This window comes from Leuresthes tenuis, unplaced genomic scaffold (assembly GCF_036924035.1).
Source record: "Leuresthes tenuis unplaced genomic scaffold, fLeuTen1.0.hap1 SCAF_9, whole genome shotgun sequence".
NCBI classification, from domain to species: Eukaryota; Metazoa; Chordata; class Actinopteri; order Atheriniformes; family Atherinopsidae; genus Leuresthes; species Leuresthes tenuis.
The window spans coordinates 35,294,571-35,319,669 of record NW_027325363.1 but is presented as its reverse complement, the minus strand read 5'-3'; the positions used below and the strand labels follow the sequence as shown (position 1 = coordinate 35,319,669).

Below are 25,099 nucleotides of genomic sequence, written 5' to 3'. Positions count from 1 at the left end.
TACATTTTTTGTGATTTATACAAAAAGGGCCAGCAGCAGTAAGGGTTTATAATAAAATCTTGTAATAACTGCATGAAAATAAATATGAAAATCACTGTAACAACATAATTTTCCTTTGGGATAAATAAAGTATTTTCAATTAATTTAATGTCATAAGAGTATATAACTAATATCAGAATTTACAATGACACTGTTGACATGATTGACATGTTTAGCAGGAAATGTTTACCTTGTTGATCTTCTCATCTTAACATGTTGGTATGTTGCCAGTTGCTAGTTATGATAAAGTAGAGCCCAGGCTAATAGGAATATCAGTAGTTTTAGAAGGTGTTATCATACATCAAAGTCCCCCATTATGCAGGTGCTTAAAGACAACGTTTGTCACTTTAACGTGTGACTATAGCAATATTTCCAGTTGGCAGAAAAGTTAAACAGGACTGAGTTTGGCATGTATTCGTTCATACACTAACATTTTGGATACACTCAAATGATGGACTGATGCTGGCACTTGACATTATTACTACCATCTCCATCATCAATATTATTCTTATTCTTATTATTGTTACTAGAAATCATTACTAAAATCTTAAAGGTGACACACATGCTGTATTTATTTTCTGTACTTCCAATATCCATCCAGCCAATGGATATTGGAAGTACTTTTTTGGTAGATTTCACATAGAACCAGAGTTGTCAATATTTTGTTGGTGATGCTAAAAGAAAATTTAGGCAATCAGAAAAGCTAATGGACACCATAAATGTTGGAAAATGTTTCCACTGCAGTGATTTACAAGAATAAATACTAAAAATGCACTCCATCTCTCTTTAAATCTACCTGAACTCTTGAACTAATCAGTCAGTTTGTGAAAAAAAAAGATCTTCAGCGTAGCAATACTCATCCCAAGTATTAAGATTTTAGTTACATGACATCCAAAAAAAAGTCAACTGACAATGATATTAGAATATGTTAAGAGTGCTGGTAGTAAAATAGAAAGCCTTCCCAAAAGGTTTACAAAAGTACAACACTAGTAATATCACATGTTTAGGCTGAGGTGAAGCCTACTGGGAGATGAAGATGACACTGGTATGGCAGGCAGTCCATGGGTGCCTACACTGAGTGGCATTAATGTGAAAGATGGGAGAAAGCCTCAAAATGAGTAACTAAAAAAAAACATTGAACTGCTGCCTCTTCCATTCTCCATCTTCTCGTGCCTTAAAATGTTATAACCTTATCTTCCTTAGACTTCCACTTTCCACTGCTCTCCCACACTAACTTTGACTTTTCAACTCCCTGAAGAACTTAACATCCCTCTTGGCATCTCACTGTTCAGTTTTCATTATCTTTACTTCATACTGATCTGTCCCTCACATCATACCAGCACTCAGCTCGTCTTGCCCCACTGTGGCTGCCAGGTGCCAGCATCTCAAACACTCTTAATTGTAAATTTGTTTCAGCTTGGGAGGGACTCCTTACACGGGTGAAAATGGTCTTAAACTAAATATTACAATGCAAGTCTCAGCCAAAATGAAATGCAACAAATAAAAAAGTTAAATATACAAAAATAACTTAGAGTTGACCTTCTTGTTTAAATTCGCCTTGGGGTGATATACAGTCAAGCGAAAACTAAAGTAAAATTCAGTTCTCTTTCATTTCTAAGCTCTTATGTATAAGGACAAAATAAAAATCATTTGCTCAATAAGAACTCTTAAAATTAGCTAAATACAACTTAAGAATAAGAAGAATAAAAACGCATGAAAGATTACACTATTTGTTTAACAAACACTAAGCGAAAAATAAAGTCCACCCTTACTGCTTCCAAAGGAATTAAGACGAGAAGTAGCAGCCCAGTGCTGCAAATCTGCTAATCACTTTATGAAGCGATCATCAGCAAGCGTGGCCAGCTCTATAAAAGCGAAGCTTTTGGTACTTTAATGTTCCTTTGGGAAGGGTCATTCAGTCCCAGCAACTTTACACTCAGGTCAAACTGCTTCAATGCACTGGAAAAGCTGAAAATGATTTTTGTTCGTTTGCACCTTTGTTTTATTCACTAGATATCTTATACTGTGAAGTGCCATCCAATCAACTTTGTTTCATTTAGCTCAGTCCAAGCTAGGGACGTAACGGTTACGGGTATTACAGTAAAGCGCGGTGAAATTTAACGCAATAAAGATTACCGTTAATGTTTAAATTAATCTCATTATCGCGTGGATTGCCCACTGAGCGGAGCAGACACAATGTAAGGCGGCGTAAAATAAAGTAAATATGTTCATTAATGTTACGAAGAACATACGATGATATTTATAATATGGAGTTAAAAATGTGAAATGATATTGACAGCGAGTTATGCTGTCTGTACTTAAAATAATAAAATAAAACGCTGTGTTGATTTAATTCACTGTTCACTGTCTTGGCCCAACACACACACACAATAACATACACTCATTTTCTCACACAGACCCTCCTCTCACTCACACACACACTTCTTATGTATGAACAAAATATGCAAACAAATTTTGTTTACAAATGACAAAATAAATTCTGCCAGTTGTTTGCCCCTTAATATATAAAAGCTTCATTTTGATCAAATTTTGGCATCAAATGTTTTAGTATGATAAGAAAATCATAAGATTTCATGAAATTATTTCAATGTATGTGTTTATTGGACATTTGTATAGCAATTAAGAATACCGCGATAATATTGTTAACCGTGATAATTTGGTCACTATAATCGAGATATCAAATTTTTTATCAAATCGTTACATCCTCTGGATTCCGCTGTCCTCGTTCATTGAATCAATAAATAGTATTGATCCTGTGTCCACACAGTATAATCTGTTCTTTCTATTCTTAAGATTTGGCTCATTGTTTATCTTTTTTCCCTTTTATTTGTATAGAATACCGTGCTCATCCACCACTGCTGTTGGTCGTTAAAGACTTTCTATCTAGCAAAGGTCACCAGTGTTTTTGTTTTTTTCATCCTCCTCTCAGGGTGCACCGAAATTTAAATTCAGTCACTCCTAATGTTCATGCCATCCCTCTGATGGATTTGTTTGGCTTTTTGCAGCCAAAGGATTGCCCGTTTCGCCTTTGATGGCATGTTGTGGATGCCATCAACTTTCAGGCATTTTAGTTGGTTTTGGAAAAGTTTTGAAAAAGAAAATAAATGAAATAATGAAAGAACATTTGCGCCTTTTAATAAAAAGACATCTGAGTAAATTGTCCAATTAGAAGAGTAGAGCATTGGTTGTTAAATCCAATATTTAAAGGAAAACCTGTAAGCTAAAGTAGAGAACGTGCATTTTCTTTCTATTTATAAGATTTAGCTTGAATATATTTTTGCAAAGCACTGAAATTGTCAGTGTTCAAACATATATGTATTGCCTTATATGCATGTACACTTTTAATTATATGTAGGCTATCACAGCTGTGAAAATTAGGCCACAGAAGGAGACAGCATGATTGTCACTTAACATGTGTGCATGTTTGCCAGTTAACACCATCGATGTCACGCCTAACTGCAGAGCCAAACAGCTGCCACTGTGCTTTCTCAGCAGCAGAATGGAGGGCCCAGATGTTCTCATCCGGTGTAACATCAGTCCCTCCACTTCCAGACTTGTTGGACAGAGCAAGAGACAAATTACAACAAAGTTGCCCTTATTGCCCAAAACTTGATCTAGACAGGAAACCAAATTAGGTCAGGCCAAGACAAAAATAATTTAGCTACATCCTGAAACATACAACTGCTAAATTAAAGTAGTTTATTAAAACACACACAGAGATGAAGACTTGGGATGCTTCAAACTATCACATCTAAAGGCAAAAGTTATTCATTTATTTATTCTTTTATATGTTATCTATTCCAGCAGTCATCTTTGGCTTGTTCTAACTTCTTCTCTTAATGCTTGTGAGAGCCATTTTTTCAAGTTCTACTTTCACACTTTTGCACATGATGCCAATCAGTGCATACAAACACAAATACATTATGTGGCCCAGATCTCCTTAGCTTTAACCATCACAAAGATAGCTCCAGATGAAAAGCACTTGCACAATATGTAGTAAGGCTACATTATCGACTGCAAAAATTCTTAGTTGTATTTGTTTAACAATTCATCAACTGCTCTAATAAACTGTGCCTCCAGTCACATTGGACCTAACGGATGGTATGCGAGGACCTGTGGTGGACTCCACTGACAGCCAGTTTAAGAGCAACTGAGAATAAAAGGCAGAGAAAAGGCACAGCATGGCACAGATCTGAAGCGGTCACAAACCTCACATTTCATTCGGGGATGGACAATCAATCCAAAATGCAAAACAAAAGCAGAAATGGCCACTGGTAATCTAATGAAGACAGCTGACATGAAAGAATGAAATTCAGGGAGTAGTGCTTAGCCTCAGTTTCTACACATTCTCTGGAAGGACCAGAAAAGGAACAAGTTGCCCTGTATAACTGATCTGGACACAAATGTTTCATGTTGGTTTGCTCTGTTTATCCTTAATTCAGAGAGTTTAAAAGGTTCTACAAAAGGCACTTACAAATCACCTCAGGTACTGGCAAAGTTATAAAAATGTGTACAGGTACATTTCATGCCACTGACGAATGCATCACTACAACTACTTTGACAGTGAGTTGCAGAAATACAGGTTAGTGCAATGGATAGTTTTGCTCCTGGCAAACGATCATGGCAGATATGAACCAGAACCTCTGCAAGCTAAGTGGGTTGCATTTTAGCCAATCAATTATGCATGCACTGGAATTATTGATGCTGCAAATGTAGTGGGTTACCTGCCGACACTAGAGATGAGTGCTATGAGGGTTAACCAAGCTGAAAAAACCAGGGTGAGTGTACTGGATCTGTCATGCCTTCAGGAAATACAATGAACCTAGTAGTACAATTTTGGATTGCATTTGTAATCAGATAGGAGACAAAGTAATACAAGAGTTAAAAGATAGAAGAAGAAGATGTGCATGAAAACAATTCACCAAATATGCCAAATGAAAATAAAATGAACAATGGATTTTTTTTTACTTTTTGAAGGGCATTCATTACACTTTGGATAGAAAAATGGCCAGAATTGCTCTGTCAATCCTAACTTTCAAACAATCTTAAAAACATAACGATAAAATAGGTCACTGTTCAGATGTGATACTGCCATCAAAATGCAAATGAGCTACTTTAATTTCATGGAAGCATGTAACAATAAAATAAAGTAGCTATAGCATATGACTAAAGAAATAGTAGCTCTAATGTTCACCCTGCTTACATGGACAACCATTTAGTTACAGTAATGCATCACTGATCAACCTGATGAAATTTTGCTCAAAATTCACCTTCCAAATTCTTTGATCTTCACTAACTGTTAAAACAGAAGGATAATTAGTAGCAACTTGAACTACCGTAAGTAAGTGCTGAGAACACTTTAATGTGCTGTTTAGAAGGTGCAGCAGGTCCCAGTAAAAGCCTGGTTTATCAACACTGAAACAGAAAACCGCCCTTTAGCAGGGTTCACAATTACCTGAGGATTTTTCACTTGCATTGCTTTAAGTAAAAAATAAACAGCATATCCCTCAGTGGTATGAGAGCAGGGCATGTTGACATTTTTCTCACTGCGTACTCTCTATCAGTGCTCATGAGTCACTTTGAATTACTATAGGCTCGATTCATCACGGAAACAACATCCCTTGATCCCTTTGGACATTTAATGTTGGCACTCAAGTTAACTATGTGAATATCAGCTATTGTGAAATGACTTCCTCAACAACTGGTTGGGTGGTTTTGTCTCTTTATTAATGCACCAAGTAGCTCGATGTCAAAAATCAAACTATGAAGAATTTTGTCTTACTTCAGTGAGACAGGGCCCTGAATTGCTTGTCCAAAGCAACGTTGTAAGCTGACACCAGAAGAACCAGCCCATTGATTAACATTGGAAAATGCCTGCATGTCTTAAGGACAGAACACACTGGCGCCACACAACGTGCGTCAAAACAGACGCAACAATTATTTTCAATCATATACTTGTCAAGTCCACATCTGGAGTACTGTACATTCTTTTCTTTTAAGTCAGAGATTTTACCTGAGAGAGCCACTCCTCATCGTCTTGGCCACTATGGTCCGACGCCAGGCTGTCTGATGACTCATGACGCGTGATTGGCCCTGGACTTCCTGGTGGCATCGCTGAGGGAAGAGAAAAAAATATGTAAAACAAATGATAGATAAAGCTGAAGATATCGTGTTTTACACAAGAATTATTTTCATATTTGGAAGCTAACAATAGGCAATATTTCCTGCTGTTTTTCAAGGTTTTTGTAGTTTCAAAGCCAAAAAAGTATCTTTGAATTTCACATACAAATGTACGAAAACAAAAAGAGGAGAAAACAGAGCAGCAGCCATTTACAGAAAGCTTTTTGTGAAGTATTATACGTTTAGTACTAGTGTACTGGTGTCATTAAAGCTTGACTCATAGGAGCATCCAATACCAAAACACTCCTGCTGAGTCGTTATTTTGAACACACTTTAATTTGATGGCAAACTACACAACAGCTAATATTCAGGAGCCCGCCTTTAGAAAGGATTAAAAAGGAGCTTGCTAGAATTTCTTTATTTCATTATCATCTATCTTTATCGTACATATCCTTAATGTATATATGCATGTATAATTTTTATACTATTTTTTTTAAAAATGCTGGAATCTTAATTTCCCTGAGGGAACCTCCCAAAGGGATCAATAAAGTTCAATCTAATCTAATCTAATCTAAAAAGATCAAAAACTGGTAAGAAAGTAAGGAGAAGAAAAAAATGAGATCCTATGTTTTTCTTTTTTCTCCGATGGGCATATGAGTGCGTGCAAATGCGTGTGAAAACCCAATGGTATAAAAAAGTGTGAGAAAAAAAACCGTGTGTGGTGCAGACAGAGAGAGAGAGAAAGTGACAGAGAGACTTAGAGACAGATGGGGCTCCTGCAGGCTTGAATAAGCAGGCGTGGAAAATGAGGCCTAATGTGTTGAATCAGTCCTCTCTCTGTCTCCCACCTCAGGGATGGGGTTTGTTTAACACAGCAATGGCTAATATACTTGTCAAGTCCACATCTGGAGTGCAGGAGGCACTCTTGTCTTTTTCCACACTCATATGCCAGGTGTTCAGACACCATTCATGAAGGTAGTCTGGTGTTTGACACCTCTGTAGCGAATGTCACATCGTCCCCCATCCACACATCACCCCAACATACTCACACATTTCCATTTCAATTATAAGGTCTGGCTGTTGCTTAAACTTGCTTCTAATTTTGTGAGTGCTATAGCAATAATTCAGAAAAGAATATGTCCAAAAGGGCTGAGCAAACAGTGCCATCTACACAGTTAAACTACTTTAACAAGAACCAAAGAAATAGATAAAACTGACCTGCAAACAGATAAAGGAAATAAGAAAAAACATAAACTCAGGAAATTCATTCAAAACTGAATGAAGGCATTCTAAGATAAAAAATAACATGAAGCAAGGAAGGAAAAAGAAACACAACAAACAATTATCCAGTATCTTTTTTGAAATTTTCTTTTCTTTTAGGGGAAAAAGTTTACGACCAACTTCTTGATTAGATTCTGAAATGAAATGCTCATCACAATACCCTTGATTACAAGTTCTTTGATAGTGTAAATACAGATTTGGATATATAAATGTACATAACATATCTAACATTCAACTTAGATTACATGTAAGAATGTAAGAGTATGATTTATTCCAGTTATCAGAAACACTGTATTTCTTATTAATGCAATAGTAAACTATTATGATGCCAAAAAATATATATTCAAGTACTTTGAAATGCATTAAAATGAACAATGGCAGACATGGTGCAATAATGCTGAATATAACACTGACAGACAGATTATTAGCCATACTTTACCAGGTGAAGTTTGATCTAGCTGCACATAATCAAATATTTCTACCATGAAATCTGCAGAATGTTTGACATGGCAAGCATCTTAAATAATTACTTGAATTCCATCATGATGAATATTATTTAAACAGCAGTTACGACTGCAGAAGGAATCTAATTTGTGAACATTGTTGAATCTTGTGAGTAGTTTGGTCATCCTCCACTCAGAAGGTCAGCTATTTTACCCAAGCTTTTCCACATGACTTCAACAAGTGGAAAAGCTTTTTGGCTTTTTTTATTTTCAAGTTTTGTTGTGTTTTTTAAACCACAAACTACATTCAGTTTATGCTCTCTGTAATTGAAGGCAGGTAGGAGAAAGAATTCAGCTACTTAAAAAGCAAAACTACGAGCATGGCAAGGACTTGCTTGTACAGTAAATGTGTTGTTGTTATTTGGGGGAACTGACCCTTTAATGACCTACAGATGCCACATGGAGGAAAGAGAGCAACAGCCAGAATGTGTGTGAGAGAAAGAAAGAGTGAGAGAGAGAGAGAGAGAGAGAGAGAAAGGGTCAGAGAAGGTTTCTCGTGTCCTTTTAAAATGGAAGAGAGAGAAACAAAGCCAGCGTTGTGTTACTTATTAAACAAAATCACGACTCCCTGATTTCCTCCTCCATGCCTCTCTCTCTCTCTCTCTCTCTCTCTCCTTGCTCTATGACCCTTGGGGCCAATAGCTATTCCCTAATTAATTATTGATGTTCTGAAGCATTTGGTGGACTGGCTGGATCAGGTTTCCAGTGGGTGGATAAGAGAGACTTTCAAAGGCTAGAATAGGAGCTAGGCTCCATTGTGGGAAGCTAGTGGTCATCCCTGTGGATCAAGCCAAAATACAACCTTCAGTGTGCTTGTGTGCGTTAGTGTGCATGTCACGAGCCAGCCTGACATCGGCAGCTGGAGTTATATATACGCCACCTGGCTCTCCGCTTCCATAATGTTTTTACTGGCTCTCAAAAGACAAGGCATTGAATTATTGCAATTTCAAACATATTATACCAAAACTCAAGACCACAAATTGAATGTTTGGCTACAGGTACAGTAAATGTGGTTGTGCTTTGTTATTAATGGATTTAGAGGCACACCAACAAATGAAGAAGGACTATGTTACAATCATTTCTCAATGAACAAAGTTTAATGGAAGAGCATCAATTTAGCAATAACAGTCTGAACAACAGCACTATATAATAATGTTTCTGAGATTGTATGGAAGTACGAGAGAATGTACAAAAAAAGTATCATCCACAATTACAGAATCAGGATATCATGTCTTTGTGGCTTCTAACATGTACTGTTATTTATTCAACTCTATCTCTCTGCAACTTAGTTTGCGGAAATTCATTTTAAAAAATGAAATAATTACTGAATCTAGCATAAGAAGAGGCTAAAAAAGTGCAATAACAACACAGGAAAACAAGGACAAAGATCATTGAGTTAATCCTTTGGCGTAACCCTTCAGGGATTTATCTATTTAGGTTGAAGGAAGGAAAAAAATCAAATCATTCACAGAGTCAATCATTTGATATTTTTGTACAGAAAAATGGCACATAAACAGCAGAGATTGATTGCTTGTGTACTGGAGCTCTGTTTAGTTTTTACTGATGATTTTGTCTCAAGCCTCTGCAGGTGCCCCATAATTGTAAAAGTGCAATTAAAATCGATAAGAGGCAACTCTTTCAAATGCACCCAAAGTACAGAGAAAACATAAAGACAAAAATTTCACATGTTCAACATCATCGTTATTTAGTAGTCATGACTCCCAAGTTATTGACTTATGATAGCTGAACTCGGAGACTAACTTCAAATGACATTGATAAAAGACCATTTCTATCCATATCTTGAAAGAAACTGCCTAGTTGCTTACATCCTTCCTGTTTCTGGTGAATGGATCATGTGCTTATGTTCCCGCATAAGCAGAAACAACCTCTTCTACACTGCCGATGAACAGAGATTTCTGTGACACTGTCTTTATTGACAGTGGAGAGGTGGTGTCTTGCTACGCCAAAGGCCAATAGTCAGTGGCCTGTTAGCCAGAGCAGTGAAGCAAGGAGTCAGAACAAGTACAAAGGCTGCCTAGGTATTGATGTAGCTCGACCTCCTGGGGACAGGGGGCCAGGGGCCGGACAGGCTGATCTCCAGGGATAGATAAGGAGCTAACAATCTGATGGATCTGGCTGCACAGTGAACAGAGGACAGCTGTTTTGTCTAAGTCATCTTAATTGTTTACCTTGATCTGTTTCACTAGTATTTTTTTAAGTTTAAAAGTGTTGATGTCTCTTTGCTCTTTCCAGTTTGAACAGCCCTACTTGGCTGCTACACAGAATTAGCTGGACTCCCTCCTAACTGTTCAACCTGTCTCTCTTCTCACTTTCCTCCTTTCAGTGCTACTCTGTCAGATAGGTGCTGGCATACTTACAGAATAGGATAGCTTAATCATTATATATCATTCAGGACGTATTTGACGGACAGTTCCTTCATTCAGCCAGCACTACACTTACCTCATCCTTTCTCTGTCTCTCTTTGATTACTGACCCAGTAATGGCGCCATGGTTTCTCTTTACCAAACGCCCGATGTTCCAAAGCCTTTACCGGCCCCTTTCTAAGAGCAATTAGATCTATTGACGAGGCAAATGTGCCTGGCCTGTCATAGGCCTCAAAGTCCCAAGAGAGCTGCCAAGCCAGCCAGGCAGTCAATCAGTCTCCACAATTAGCACAATATATGAAAGTTAGGGAGGGCACGGTCGGGGCCAAAATGTATAACCTCTGTGGCTGCCACTAGCACCAGGCTCGAAACTGCTTGCCAGAAGTGCTGGAGGAAATTATTAACTGGTTTGTTTGCTTACGAGCAACTTTGCAGTCAGGGGGAAAGGGAGCAGAAAATATGCTGTGGATGGTGAGATAAATATCTATATTTAAAAAAACAAATCATTGTAGATAAAAGAAAAAAAATCTTCAACATAGCAAACGAGGTAGGAAAGGTTTACATACATATTCATTAACTTATTCTGCTTTTAAGTAATTCTGATATCTTTGGACAGAGAAAAAGAAAAAGAGTGCCCAGGTAATAAGCACTTCTGAGGATACATACATAAATTCTATGATTCAACCTCAGCATTGGAGGATTCCCTGCCTTCATACTGCCAAATTGTTGTACAGCATATCTTCTATTTGTGAATATACTGTATAATGTGTGTCTCTCTCTTCCTTATCTCTCCAAAGATGTGCTGTCTCTCTCCACCCTCTACAGGGCTGAGTGCTGCCAGTAGCTGCTACAGATGGACAGGTGGAGATAGTGACCATGAAGTGGCGCCACCGCCGCCTTTTATCTTCCCATCCTGGAGGCTCCGGTCTGGCCTGACCCTGGCCCTTCCTTTCCCTTTCCTATTCCTTTCCTTGCAAACTGCATTTTTAATCAGTCTGGGTCATTCAATATAGAGCCACGATACCAGAGACCATTGCTTGTCAATCAAATGTCCGCACTATGTTTTGCACCAACTTTTTCTGAGACATGGTTAGACTCCACGACAATTAGCTTAAGGGGAAATACGTGGATACATTGACTCTTCCAGTACTTCCAATCCAAATGAAATCTTTCATCTTTTTTTCTGATTTGTCACTTGTTTTCTCTTGTGTTAATTGTCTGGCAATGTAATATGGTCTTAGACAGCACAATTTCATTAGCAAGTAAGAATTGTGTCTTTTCGGTTGCTTCAGTGTCTTCATCCGTATTTTTAGCAAGAGGCACTTGAACATGGAACTTACGTCTGGGCAGTAATTCATCCTAAGGTCAAATTGATTCTTTATCCAACATCACTTCTTGACTGTGCTGCCAAGCCCTGGAGGAAAGGGCTGGCAAGGGGCACAGAGAAACAGGATGTTGAGTCTCTCTCTGGGTGCAAAGCCCAGAAATAGAGGTGGCACAGAAGAGAAACTCTGCTGTTGGTATTGGTGTACAGGATGCTGACCCAAAGGGTAAATGGCAAGAGCACAAGAAGTGCATAGGGGGTTGAACAATTATGTTTCAAGCTTTTTGACCTTGCATTGCTTCACACTTGGTTGGTTAAAGGAATAAAAAGCCAATGTGGTGTTATCTGGCTATTGTTAATTGGATGCAAATGTTAATGCAATGCATCTTTCACATTATGCAGGCAGCTCCATTGCCCATGCTGGCAGAGAATGGTGGAATAAGCTGACGCTCGAGCCTGTCAGTCCAACGCGTTCTCATTGCTCTGACACTAGGAGAGACCATTAGCACTAATTTGAGAAAATATCCTACCAGTTAGACCTGAAGCACTGCAGAAGTCAATGGAGACGAGAAGAGAGATTACTGTAAACACTGCTACCACTTGGCCTGAAGCACCCACAAGAACTAATTTCACATTTTGTATGTTTATAATTATGGAATGAGCTCAAAACGCCATCCTATTCCATGGGGGTGGATTGATTCTATGTGTGGCCATCCGTGTGCACATGGCACTTTTACAAAATGGCCTCTGAGACAGCAACCTACAGTGCTCGCTACTCTGTACTTGTTATTGAATTAGAGGGAGTTTAGGGTGTCAGCTAATTGGTCTGAATGCAGCATCCCATAGCGTTATGCTGGCATGTCCTGAAGCAGGCAAGTATAGTGGTTGCCAAAGGCTGGAGCTCAAAACTGAAAAAGATATGATTTGAAATGGTAGAAATTGTACAAATTTAATTCTCCTAAGCCTCTGGATGCTGACTAGAAAGGCCCCTTATCAGCATGTGACACCAATAAGAGGTTGGCGACCTGCTTTCAACAAAGTCAGCATGGGAAGTTGGTAACGAAAAGGGGCCACCCCCTTGACTAATGATGCACACGGTACATAGAGAAAACATGCAGGTTTGTGTGAACCAAAACATACAGCAAAGTCCAGGCAATACTTCAATGATTCAACACTGCAGGGAATTCTTATTTAAACTCCCTTTTATTGATATTAATGTTTCATATAATTACAATAAATGGGGCAGCATGTATCAAGAACATCTTTGTGTTCTATTGTTTCTTTGTTCTCATCTTCAAGTTGTGCTTTTGCATGAGCATTGCTTTCTGTAATGTTTCGAGTGTTTTCCTAATCTTGATCATTTTGCTATTACCATAAGGAAATATATATATATATATATGTATATTTATATATATTATGGCATGCCGTTCAGGAAATTAATCTTTGAATATATGGAATGAAACTCTGAATATATTGAATGAAACTCTGAATATATTGAATGAATCTTGAATATATTGAATGAAACTTTGAATATATTGAATGAAACTCTGAATATATTGAATGAAACTTGACTGACGTCAGACTTCACGGAAGTGCCAGCGGCCATCTTGTCTAAGGTGTGGATAGTGTGGCGAAAAGCGATTGACAAGTCCGCTCGGAATTTTGAGGAATATTAAAGTATGAGGACATCATTAACACACAAAAATATAAGGACTAATTAAAACAAAGCCAGACCCGCATAGGTTCTAAGAGCCCAATCCAACACCCCACGTTTGTATAGTTTCCTTCTGTATCTGGATTGCAATGACTTGAAACGTGAAACAAATGCATTTTTTTTTCTTTTTGGTGAATTAGCCATGTATGCTTCCCAAATTTGTTGATTTACATGCTATTTGAACAAAGCTGTATGCTGCAAATACATTAGTTTGTGTACTTACCAGCAAGGAGACACTGATAGTACTGCACCAGATCTGAGGCCAAGACTAGGGGATGGTTGGAGTTGAAGGGTGGCTGTAACTCATTCCACTGTGGAGTCCTTGTCCAGGAAACAAAAAAAATCCATAAGACCGACAGTATTCAAGACACGTTGAAGCTATAGAGTTCAACACAATATTACCTGGCTAGAATCCAGCAGGCCCTTGGAGAGGTGCTGAGCTCCAAAGGTGTATCATCGCTAATCTTTTGTGCAGTGCTAATTGGCCGAGGCTCCAGGACATGCTCCACCAAGTTACCGTAGCAACTGATTATGTACAGTGAATCAACAACTGACTGCCGTGACTGATCTGTGAGGAGGATGAGAAACAATGCAATGATTCAAAAATAAAGAAACTGACAGGTAAAGGGCCAATCTTCGTTTTCAGTTAAAAGGAAGACTTCCTTTCATCTATTGTGCCAGGCTACTAGGTAAAAATGTAGAGAGCACCTGTGACCAGAACCTAACCTTTGTCTCTTTTCATGTTGGGGTTAGTGATGAACCAGGAGCGAGATGAGGCAAAGATGGCAGCCACACAGAACTCTCCTCCACTGGACTTGCTTGGGGAGATCTGAGGTGGCGGCTTAGCTTTGCTGTAGGAGAAGGAACAAAGTACAAAGTTTAGTCGTGTTAAAAAATCAAAACAAAGACAGAATGCTGTGTATGGAGTCCAAATGGTGCAACCTCTGGTGTTTGGTGTCCCTTAAACATGCCAAACTGAAATGACTTTTGATTGAATGGCATATGCACTGTAACCAAATGAGAAAACAGGATAAAGTCTTCAAACCAAAAGGTTATGGAAAAGTAGCTTTTTGCCAGATCTAAGAGCAAGTTTACAAAGTTAGACATTTGCTCCCTCTAACTAAGAAAGACTTCTGAATATCTGTCCTTCAGCCAATTTCATTCCCCCAACAGAACAAGTAGCTCCATTTGTAGAAGAGAGGACCAAACGTGTAGTTTTCTGTGATAGAATGTGATCATTTTGCCTTTAAAACAGAGACCTACTCATCAGTGTTTTCATGTATAAAGTAGATATTAATGTCAACTATCCATTTTCTATACCCACTTAATCCAGTAGGACTGGACCCTCTCAGAGCCATCAATGGGTGAGAGGCAGGTTACACCCTGGACAGGTCGCCAATAGATATTAATTCAATATTTCAATTAATTGGATCATTTCATGAAGGATGACACTCACTTTAACTATTAGATTCAGAAGAAGCAATAATTTTTAACAGTGTCATACAATACATCAAATTGCAGACAAGGAAATGGGAGCTACAAAGACACAAAAAAACCACTAACAAGAATGTTTTGCATGCAAGGAGCGAGGGATTGAAATGACTTCAAATGAAAGATCTTCCTTTGTAGCAGAAAGTGAGAAAATTTATTTTGCCCAAACACAAATGATACATTTGTAAAATAACTGTATAAATCTCCATCTTATCAAAATAAAATAGCAGCAACATACTATATCATATTAACATACAACCTGTTCAAACAGGATAGTATGTATTCGTCTTTACAGAGGATGATAATTAGGTGTGCCCATGTTTTCCAAGTCACACTCGCTCCGATGATGACACAGTAACTAAAACTGCAGTGTTCCTCACTCATGTAAATAAAACTAAAGCAATAGCATTTCCCCTCAGGAATTTGCAACCTTTGTATGCCTCGTCAGTGGTGCATATGCTCCTGTATATGGTAGGGCCTTATAGTTTAAAGCAATGTAAGGGTACCAATTAACACAATGGTTATCATTTCATGAAACATGCACCACATAACAACACATGTCCAAACTGCCTACTCTTTGTGTCTCACTTTGAAGGGAATTCATTGGGATTTATTGTATTATTTAGCATGTCAGGACCGTTACAGAGGTAGCAGACAGACACGGGTTTTCAGCTGCAGTGGGCTGCCCATATGGTTGCAATCAGAAAACAGTAGCAGGACCTGGAATTATTGTCCAGCTATATAACCAACCTGGACAGTAAAATTCTGTTGTAGCTGATCACACAAGGTGGGCTTTAAGGACCCATAGTTATGTCATACAGTATCTGATGGCTACTTAACCTTTACCTTTGGAAACCAGCCCACATTCACTTATGTCCACAATCAAATGAAGAGAAAACAGATAGAGGTATGGATATAGAATAATCAACTATTTGTATTTTCAGAATGTAAAAAGAGAATCAAAAACTAGAATTTAGCTTCTGTATTCATGGACTACTTTCAACTGTAGAATGTCATATATAAAACACACACACAATTCATATATGAATTTATAAACAAAACGTAAAAATTGACTAATCCCAAACATTTGAGTGTAGAACATAGAAAACAGAAAATGTTGAAATGAAGACTTTTTACTATTTCATGACAAATACTAGCTCATCTTTGATGGAAGCAACACCTCTCAAAAATGCAAGTGTTACTAAATACAAACCACTGGGGGATTAATTAGGTTAACGAGGAGCAGGTCATTACATTTTATAGGTACAAAAAGAGCCCCTCAGAGAGACAGAGTCTCTCAGAACAATCTAAATCTGAAAAAGGAAGCAAAAAAAAAACAGCGTTTACAAATTCCAAATGTAAGAATATTGCTCCTCAAATAAAATTACAAAGACATTGGATACATCATTATCTTCGGCACGTAATATAAAATAAATTTAGAGTCATCTCTGTGCATAAGAGACATGGCTTAAAATTAGTATTGGACTGAGATCTTCAAGCCCTCAGGCAGCTCAGGCAGGCTTTGTTCAAAAGCTTGCATCTCATATGTTATTTGGATGGGACAGTGGCTATGGAACTGGCCAAATGTCTCACTTTCAACATTTGAACATTTGATAAACAAAATATTGATTCATGAGAATGCAAATCATTGCTCTCTGTTTTTAATTCACACTCTACACAGTGCTCCAACCTTTTTGGAATTAGGGATGTATTTATTTATCAATTTTGTTAATAGAACAAACACTGGAAGACATGGCTGCAATGGCTAAATAAAAAGAAGTGAGTGAGTTCTAGATACAATATGTAAATGTTCAGTGTTTCTAATGTAGTGACAGCAGAAAAAAACAAAGATTGCAACCAAATGAATATCCTCACCTCTATGGTACGACAAACCTGCTTGGTTTGTCCCTTCTGGGCTACTGGAGTAACATGGCAAAGGGACAAGGAACTCTTCTAAGTTTATGAAAAAACTACAATTTACTGTAATGGGATTCTACTTTTAATTAAAAAAAACAAAACAAAGTTTTGAAAATATACTACATTTCTTCAGACAATTCCCCCAAAAATGTTACACACCAGAACTTCAAAAAATGAGCCATAATGTTAAAAACTGAATGTTTGTATGCATCCTCAAGGACAAATCTTGCATTGCTCAAAGGATACTTACTTAGATTAAATTAAATGTTGCAAAAAAACAAATGAACAAAATAAATGATGAATAACATGTGATAAATAGACATCAAAAACTAAAACTTGTGGATTTGCCTCCATAAATTGAATCAAATATAGTATATTTATTTTGTATGAAATATAAACACAAAATGCTAATATTGCATCATTTATTTATATTTTGACATAGTTTAATAGATGATGCTATAACATTTTAAATACATACAGTGGATGGTTGCACAAAAAGCAGCTTAACACTTCACATATAGGTGGTGTGAATATTTAAGTGCTGTTACAACAATGTAATGCTATTACTTTCCAGTCCAATGAAGACAAAGATTAGCACGTAAACCTTGTGATGAAGTTGGTTGATGAAAATAATAAAACATATGGTGAAAACTTCAATTCAACAATATTGCTTGTAGGGGTATAAAGTGTGTCCACTAGTTCAAGAAACTTTCACAATAGTAGGTGCTGAGAGACCTTTGGCTGGTAAAATTCTTTCTGTTGCCTCCCTTCAGGCTGTCAGCGGCTCATAAATTACTGCTCAGAGATGTTGATGTCTTTGTTTGCCCAACACTGTGTGAAAGAACGATCTGGAAAGGGGAAGTAGTGGGGAAGTTTTGGTTTATATTTATCATTTCTGGGGAGAAGAGGAGAAGACTACAAAATAAAATATGCACAGTAAGCCTGGTCTGTGAAAGGATGCTGGCGAGTCATACTTGGAATATTGCACTGGCCAACTACAGGTTTTCTCCGCACTCTTCCTCAGATCCATTTGTCCATCAGTGCACCCAGAGGACAAACTATTTACCAAAGAAGCCCAGCTAACCACCCACTAACTATGAGGCAGTTTTTTCTTTTTTTTTTCCCCCTAGACATGACCCTGTTTTTCTGTCTTTCAATCCAACAATCCAGCACCTGTGGAAAGTAACTTCAAAATACAATAAGAAAGAAACTAAAATAGATGTATGATATGCAATTTAAACAATCATACTGTGATTGATTACAGTGACACTGGCTAAGGGAATAAGGAAAACCTGGGATTTTGCACATCACTAGACACCATGTAAATTATGATTATTGCCCCAGAAAAAGAAGAAATATTTCAGACTTTGTATACGAATTCAGCGAAGTGGAAGTTTTTATTTAAAATCAAGTGTCTCAATTGCAGAAAGCGTGCTCTTGTGTCAATCCTGTTTCTGTGAAATATGTCGATAGCCCTGGTTCCAACAACCCATGGTACACCAGCCAATTTGAGAGCAAGCTTGTATTGGTGTTTAGAGGTTGAAACTCTAGCTTAAGGAATACACCATACACAAGCTCACACTATTTACATGGCAATATAGTTTAAATCTAATGTGTTTTCTTGAAGGGAAAGTGACAAATTGTTGAATACAAAATCTTTACTTTAGTACAGGAATGTTTGGAGCAATTCATAAAAGCTTGCAAAGATGCAACTACACACTGCATTTACAGAAATCACCACACATACCGTGTATATATGCGTAAACCCCTATCAGCACATTACAACACTGGTTCCACATTGTGGTTTCATAGCTGACGAGCTGGGTTTGACTTTCTTTGAATAGGCCTCAGCAAGCACAAAGTCTGCCAACAGGACCAAAGATCACAGCTTGGTTCCTGTCTCTTCTGGGAACAGTGACCACTAAAATGTATTTGTCTGTTTTTTGTTTTTTTTTAATTAATGCTTTGTCTTCTTGATCTCACTTGAAGTGACTTGAAAGTGTTGAGGGTCCTGCCCTTGTGACACAGGAGATGAATCTGGGCTGAGATAACTCCGCTCTCAATGTGTGAACAAACGGTTTACATAGAGGACCACTAGTAGGGTAATGCGTAAGCTAAAAGCACCAAGCTATGAAACGTGTAGCCCAATATCAATAAATAAGAAAACAAAAAAGGGAATAAGGAGCAGGAGGAGATGGGCATCTCTCAAGAAAGCTTTATCCTCTCCACCAGATTTTCTTTTGTACCACTAGGAGGGAGTGTAATCTATTTTCTTTGCAACTTTAATTCACTGAAAAGACTACTCACATGTCATTTCCACTTTTAATTTAACAAATGAAGACTCTTGACTGAGCTAATAGCTTTTCCTCAAGGGCATAATTCAATCTGCGACATCAACCATCAAAGTCCTGTTGCATTACTACGTCCGGAGCTAACGTGAGGCGCCTCTGGGAGGGTGGGGGTTGGGGTGGAGTAGTGGCAGCTTCCATTTATTTTCAGAGCCTTCACAGTAAACAAATATTGTAGAGCTCACTTGAGTTAACTGTCCAGTAACAAAGAGCTGTACGCCTTTTGCTGCACTGTTTCTTGGCTGTGGTTTAATCCTAACCAAAAAAGAAGATGGCATTAGCACTTGTTCAGAAAGGAAAAGAAAGACAAGGAGAGAGAGAAGGAGAGAAGGCAGTCATCTGGAGGACACATCCTTCAACGTTACATTTATTATTCTATTACATGTCTTGGAAAAGAGGCAGCCTTGAGACTCTGCTGAACATAGCGCACTAATGACAACCGCTGGAGAAGTGCAGTGAATATGCGTGTTAGAAAAGTAAATAGGACTTTTCTTTCACCTGTTTCTCTTCCTTATACGACACAGAATGCGCCTTACTCAATATGCACGTGTCTTATACCAGTTTTAGAGTAAGCAAAAAGCAAAAAGAAATTCCAAAATGGCATGTACAAAAGGAAAAGAAATTGATGACCATAACTCACATCTCAAGGCGGATGCTATTAGATAAACAATGCAGATTTGACAAGCTCAAATTTGAGCCCAAAGCAGGTATTCAAAGGGTCAGGATTCCAGTCATAATGACGTGTACCTTTAAAATGTATATGCTCATTAACAAATAAGGGCCTATATCAAGCAGGACGTGGATGAAGACAAAAGAAAAAGTTTCAATTAAAAAGTATGGGTGGCTGCCCACAACAAAAGATGAAACTCAAGACTTAGGGAAGGCACCACATGCTATTCATTTTCTAAAGTGAATGGAGTCAACAGGGAGGAGCTGAAAAGTAGCGAGCCAGGAAGAGAAAAGTTCACCACTCTGAGCCACTCAATCATCTCTCCATAAGTGACTCTGTCATAATGGGGCTTCTTTTAAAAGCTTGGAAGCATCAGATTTCACGAGGAAGTGTTGACATAAGACTTGGCTTCAGCCCACTGCAGAACAAAAAAATGAAATCTCCTTAACAGGCAGATGTGATGGCCTCTAACACTTGATTATCAGAGCCAGGCTTTAAAAAGCAATCAACAATATGAGTTGTTCATTTTCTGAATATTAACCCTGAACATATTCTACTTTTGTTCAGATTATTTTTTTCAGTCTGATACTTCTTTTAAACACCTGTCCCTATTTTGTTTAACTTTTCCTATAATGCTTTTAAATATCTTAGAAAAAGAAGGATAAAGTTTCCATCTTTTATCTTGTGTCTAAAGCTTGGCTCATCTTTTTTCTTTTTTAACTAAGTGCAAGCAATCGATCTTCGTTGATCACAACATAATTATAGGAAAACAACTTGAGATAGATGGGTGATAAGGTAAGGTCAGATAAATCTTCATGGTCATTATCACTTTTTTATGAAAAAACAACTCATTTGGAGGTGCAGTCGACTTAGTGTGAGGCATAAGAGGTAGTAAAGACAAGAATAAAAAACATGGTAACTAACACAATTTTAAAACTTTCCTCACCTTAGCAAGTGGTTTGCTAAAAATCTAAATTAGGCGAGGTTTAGCAAAAAGTAAATAAGTGATTATACCGAAGAATCCTCTGAGTCATTATAACGCTCACTCGGATGTTTGGGCACTTACAATAAAGACAAACTATGAAACATGAACTTTGTAGTGTTTGCTGTGAGGTACGTTTTTACAATCTAATTTTAAAGTTTAGGTTATCTTTAATTCTTTGTGAAAAAAAAATACAATACCCATCTCTCTGTCAACCTTCATGTTTCTCTTTCATCGTTGACTGAAAAATGTCCACTCACATCACCATAACCACACAAGACACGGTTCAGAATAATACCAGAATATGATGAGGCAGAATTGCTGTCAGTAAACAAATGTAGCCAAACTGGCCTAAGAGAAAATATGACCAACATGTGTTTTACATGAAGGCATTATTCTTGGAAAAACATTGTGGAAGGTCTAAACAGAGAGAAAGACAGAGACAAGTGGACAACAGTGTCATTTTAAAGTGACTGACTCAAAGAAACCACACAGCAACCAGTTCAGAGGTACTAAGACATGACCCCTGAAGTAACACCAATGACTTTTTCAAAAAATGATTACGCATTACTCAAAATGTGAAACCATATCTAGCATGCAACATACTAACACACATACACATGGTGGCTGAAACATACTATGCTGAATGTGGAAAAAAAGGAATGACTCTGCCTAACTGCAGAATGTGCTAAAAAATACACAAGTAGACACATGAGAAGTAAAGGAGGATGTGAACTTTGGTGGAGTGTACAGTTGCATGCTGTTGAGGGAGCCAAGGAGGGGAGAGGCAAAACTCACCATGGAGTTTTAATGGCAAAACATCCCGCCCCAAAGAGGTAGGGTCTTCATGAGAGGGGCGTGGGGAAGGGTGAAGAGCATGGGGATACAGAGATAGACGGAAAAACTATTATTAAACTAGCGCACTTGACCAAACACACTTTTCACATTACATACTTTTTGACGAGTCTGTTTAAGTGCACAGCACATTTGAGGCAGGAAACTGAATGTCTGTGTGCCAAGATGGATTTGAAAACCTGTGGGATAGCTTGATGATTCATCTCCTCAAGCTGCTTTGTAAAGTGTGATACCATATTCTTGGCAGATGCAGCATGTCCACAGACTAAGATTGTGTTTTTTTGTTTTTTCCCCCCCTCTGACATCTGTCATGTTTTTTACGCCCTTAACTTTAAAGGAATTGGGTTGATGTGCAGACATATGTACACGTGTAGGTCTGAACCTACCATGTAAATGCAGCCAGAAAAAATTATGGGAAACAGCTGACTGTTGAGATTGAGAATGAGTATGAAGAGTTTATCCAATTTGTATAACAACTGGAGACACCCGTAAAACTAACAAAACTCAGGCATTGTTAAGAAAAGAAGTTGTGTGTTTGCATGCAGCTTCTTTTTTTAGTGCAAATGTGTATTTATGGCAGTGCATTGTACATTGAATGTGCATGCCTGTTTGGAAGCTTGGGTGTGGGCAAATGTGTATCCACTGTGATTATGTTAACAAGTATGCAGTTTGTCTGTGTATACAAGTGTGTCCAAGAGTCATCCAGAGTGTAGTGTCTTTTTCAGGGTTCATTTCTGTCTATCTGTCAGTCTGTGCGTGTTTCTAGTGTTTACAAGACATTAGGAGTGGGAGTGTGTTCCTGTGTTTATTCTGCACGTCCAGAGATAGTGACAGAGCTCCGTAAACAGTTTACAGTAAATAAGCCTTTTCCCCACAGCAATAAAGGTCCAATGAGACTGAACTCTGTCCCTGCAAGCCAACCTCCCCCAGTCATGAAAAACAGAATCTCCAGCCAACCAAAGCACTCTGCAGCACTTCTTTATTTTATCGCTCTCACCGCATCCGCCTGGGCCCTCCCAACGATAGCACACAGTATCCAATTAGTCTTGGTACATGGATATGTAGAAAAATGTTCCTCCGGGAGACAGGGAGCAACAATTTGCCCCGGAATGTCTTACTCCTGGAGAGCAAGTTGACAAATGAACACACTGGTTGGTGTAATGGAGGCCCCGGGTAAACTACCACTTATCAAAGAGCTGCAGAGGGGGGTTGGATGGCCTCTACCAGTTACCCTCCGCTGAGCCTATTGAACCTGCTGAGCCCCCATTTTGGGCCTCCAACTGAGTAAATGGGTAGATACCAAAGGGAGAGTGATGAAGGGTGGGGTGAGATCTACGTGGGTGTAGCAAAGGTCTACGTGTAGCAAAGGTCAAACAGAATTTGGGCTTACCCCCTAAACCCTTGATATACTATGAACACATCTAGTAATAGAACAAAACTGACAATAATGTTGTATATCAGCAAATTTTTGTTCTTTTAAAAACTCTTTGCAATGTAGACATACTAACTGAGTGGCGAAAGTTGATGAGCCACACCAGTATGTCACTGTCAAATGCTTCCTCTGTGACCAGCTACCCTGATTCTTCCATTCTGAGTCATGACAACAGAAGGCTCATTTCTGCTTTTGTGAACACTGTCAGCAGCAACTTCTCTGCTTGACCTGAATGCAGTATGGACAAATAATTTATAAGATAAATAAGCATAAGATAGAAATTTGGGCACCCCCAAAATTGAACAGTGTAACATTTAGATATCAGTCCTACTGTAATACAAATACGATAAATTTCAGGGACAACAAACCCAAAACCTATACTTTAGCAAACCAATATGTCAAAATTGCACACCTTTGAATACAACAAAGGCATGAGGCCACTGGGAAAATTGTCCACCATGTTGAGCTGGCAGTAAACAGTTTAGATCCCAGTGTAGAAAAAGACAGACCAGTTACAGTATGTGACGCATTACCTGACCTGATTTGATGAAAAAGAATCCCACACAGGTCATCAGCAAGACACTTGTTGGGTCAGTAGAGAAAAAAACGACTGTAAGACAGTGGAGTGGGTGTGTAACTGAGTGGAGGCAAAGAGAAAGAGTGAGTGTAATCGACCTGCATGGGCGATGACCCCACTCCCAGAGAATAATCGTTCACACATTCATCTCCCAACCCAATGGCCCTAATAGCAGCTTCGCCTGAACCATTAAAAAGGGAGGGAAGTGAGGAGATTTGTGAAATGATTTAGCCTTGCTGCCACGTGGTGCTGGGCATTGCATTCTTAAAGCGGCTTTATCGCTCCGGTCTCTGTGAGGCTCTACATGACAATGGCTCAGCGCTGTGCCGGCTCTTACACACGTATTATTGTAAGCTGAGGGCACATCTGTGACAGGTCACAGGGTCTCATTTGTTCTGTTGCTGTTGTCTTTCTTGTTACCCCGCCTGGACTTGATCTGCATTCTTTGAAAATATTAACAGTGGGATTTGGTCAATGGTGGTGTTTTATTTTGCGTGTGAAAATCTCTACATTTGGATTTTCATTTGTCTGTGTTAAAGTCAGACGGTGTTAAGATGGGATAAGTGTGCATCACTTTGTCTGCTTGCAAATCCCAAATTTGACCCCCATAGGCACATTGACTTTGGTGAGCATAGGGGCAAGAGAAACGTCTTGTCAATATTCCTCTCACCAAGAGAGAATACTGAGATTGTGTGACCAGTGCATTTAGGATTCACTTAATCTGAGTCTAACTCAGCCAAATTTGGCTGACAGCAAACAAGAGCCTGGGTCAGAGCTGGGACACCTACTCTTGTTCAAGATTCCCAAGAGACTTGGAAAACTAGCAGAAGCTTGGCTTCATTCCTCCACTCCCTGACCTGGCCTCATCTCTTGGAGGGTTATCAGGCAGATGCTGAGCAACATCCGATTCTACATTCCCCCTTGTATTGGGGGTGAGCGTAAAAAATAAATTAGGAGACAAGAGAGCTCTGCGTGAACTTGTGGAAGTTTTCTTTGATGTTTACCGCCGAATGCCTATGAGGATAAACAGCAGCATCTTTAGCACACTGGTGGTCTTAAGGAGCACCACTGTCTATAAAGGCATCCTTGCAGTCCCGCAGGGCCTGGTCACATAAAAAACAGCAAAGGTTTCATCAATGTGTGCACTTATTGGTGTTTGTGTGTCATGACACAGTGCATACAAAGACAGCCTGGTTGGGAATATAGGTTAAGCAGCTAGTGTGTCCCTCTACTGGTCTGCCAACAGGGATCTGCTCATACAGGTGTAAATACAGCTGCTGGACACTACTCTCTCTCACACACACACAGGGAAAAATACACAAACAGACAGACAGATAGACAGATGGTGCTGGGGAACTCCTGTGCAAGTATAGCGTAAAAGCATATGATATCACCCCCCACTCTAGGGGCCAAACCTGCTTGCTACCTCACTCTTTGTGTT

At 38.7% G+C, this 25,099-nt stretch overlaps 1 protein-coding gene across 2 annotated transcripts in view; it reads right to left on the bottom strand.

Annotated features, from left to right (window-relative positions):
* The window catches only part of bcas3 (BCAS3 microtubule associated cell migration factor), a 373,861-nt gene that overhangs the window by 232,577 nt on the left and 116,185 nt on the right, over positions 1–25,099 (bottom strand). Inside the window, exons 17-21 of one of the 2 annotated variants that reach the window (XM_072393159.1) lie at positions 21,593–21,637; positions 14,113–14,237; positions 13,789–13,954; positions 13,610–13,707; positions 6,074–6,174 (exon numbers count right to left, since the gene is read on the bottom strand). In XM_072393159.1, the coding sequence (XP_072249260.1) occupies positions 6,074–6,174; positions 13,610–13,707; positions 13,789–13,954; positions 14,113–14,237; positions 21,593–21,637 (535 nt within the window). The remainder of the gene's footprint in view (positions 1–6,073; positions 6,175–13,609; positions 13,708–13,788; positions 13,955–14,112; positions 14,238–21,592; positions 21,638–25,099) is intronic. The other variant, XM_072393158.1, reaches the window with a different exon arrangement.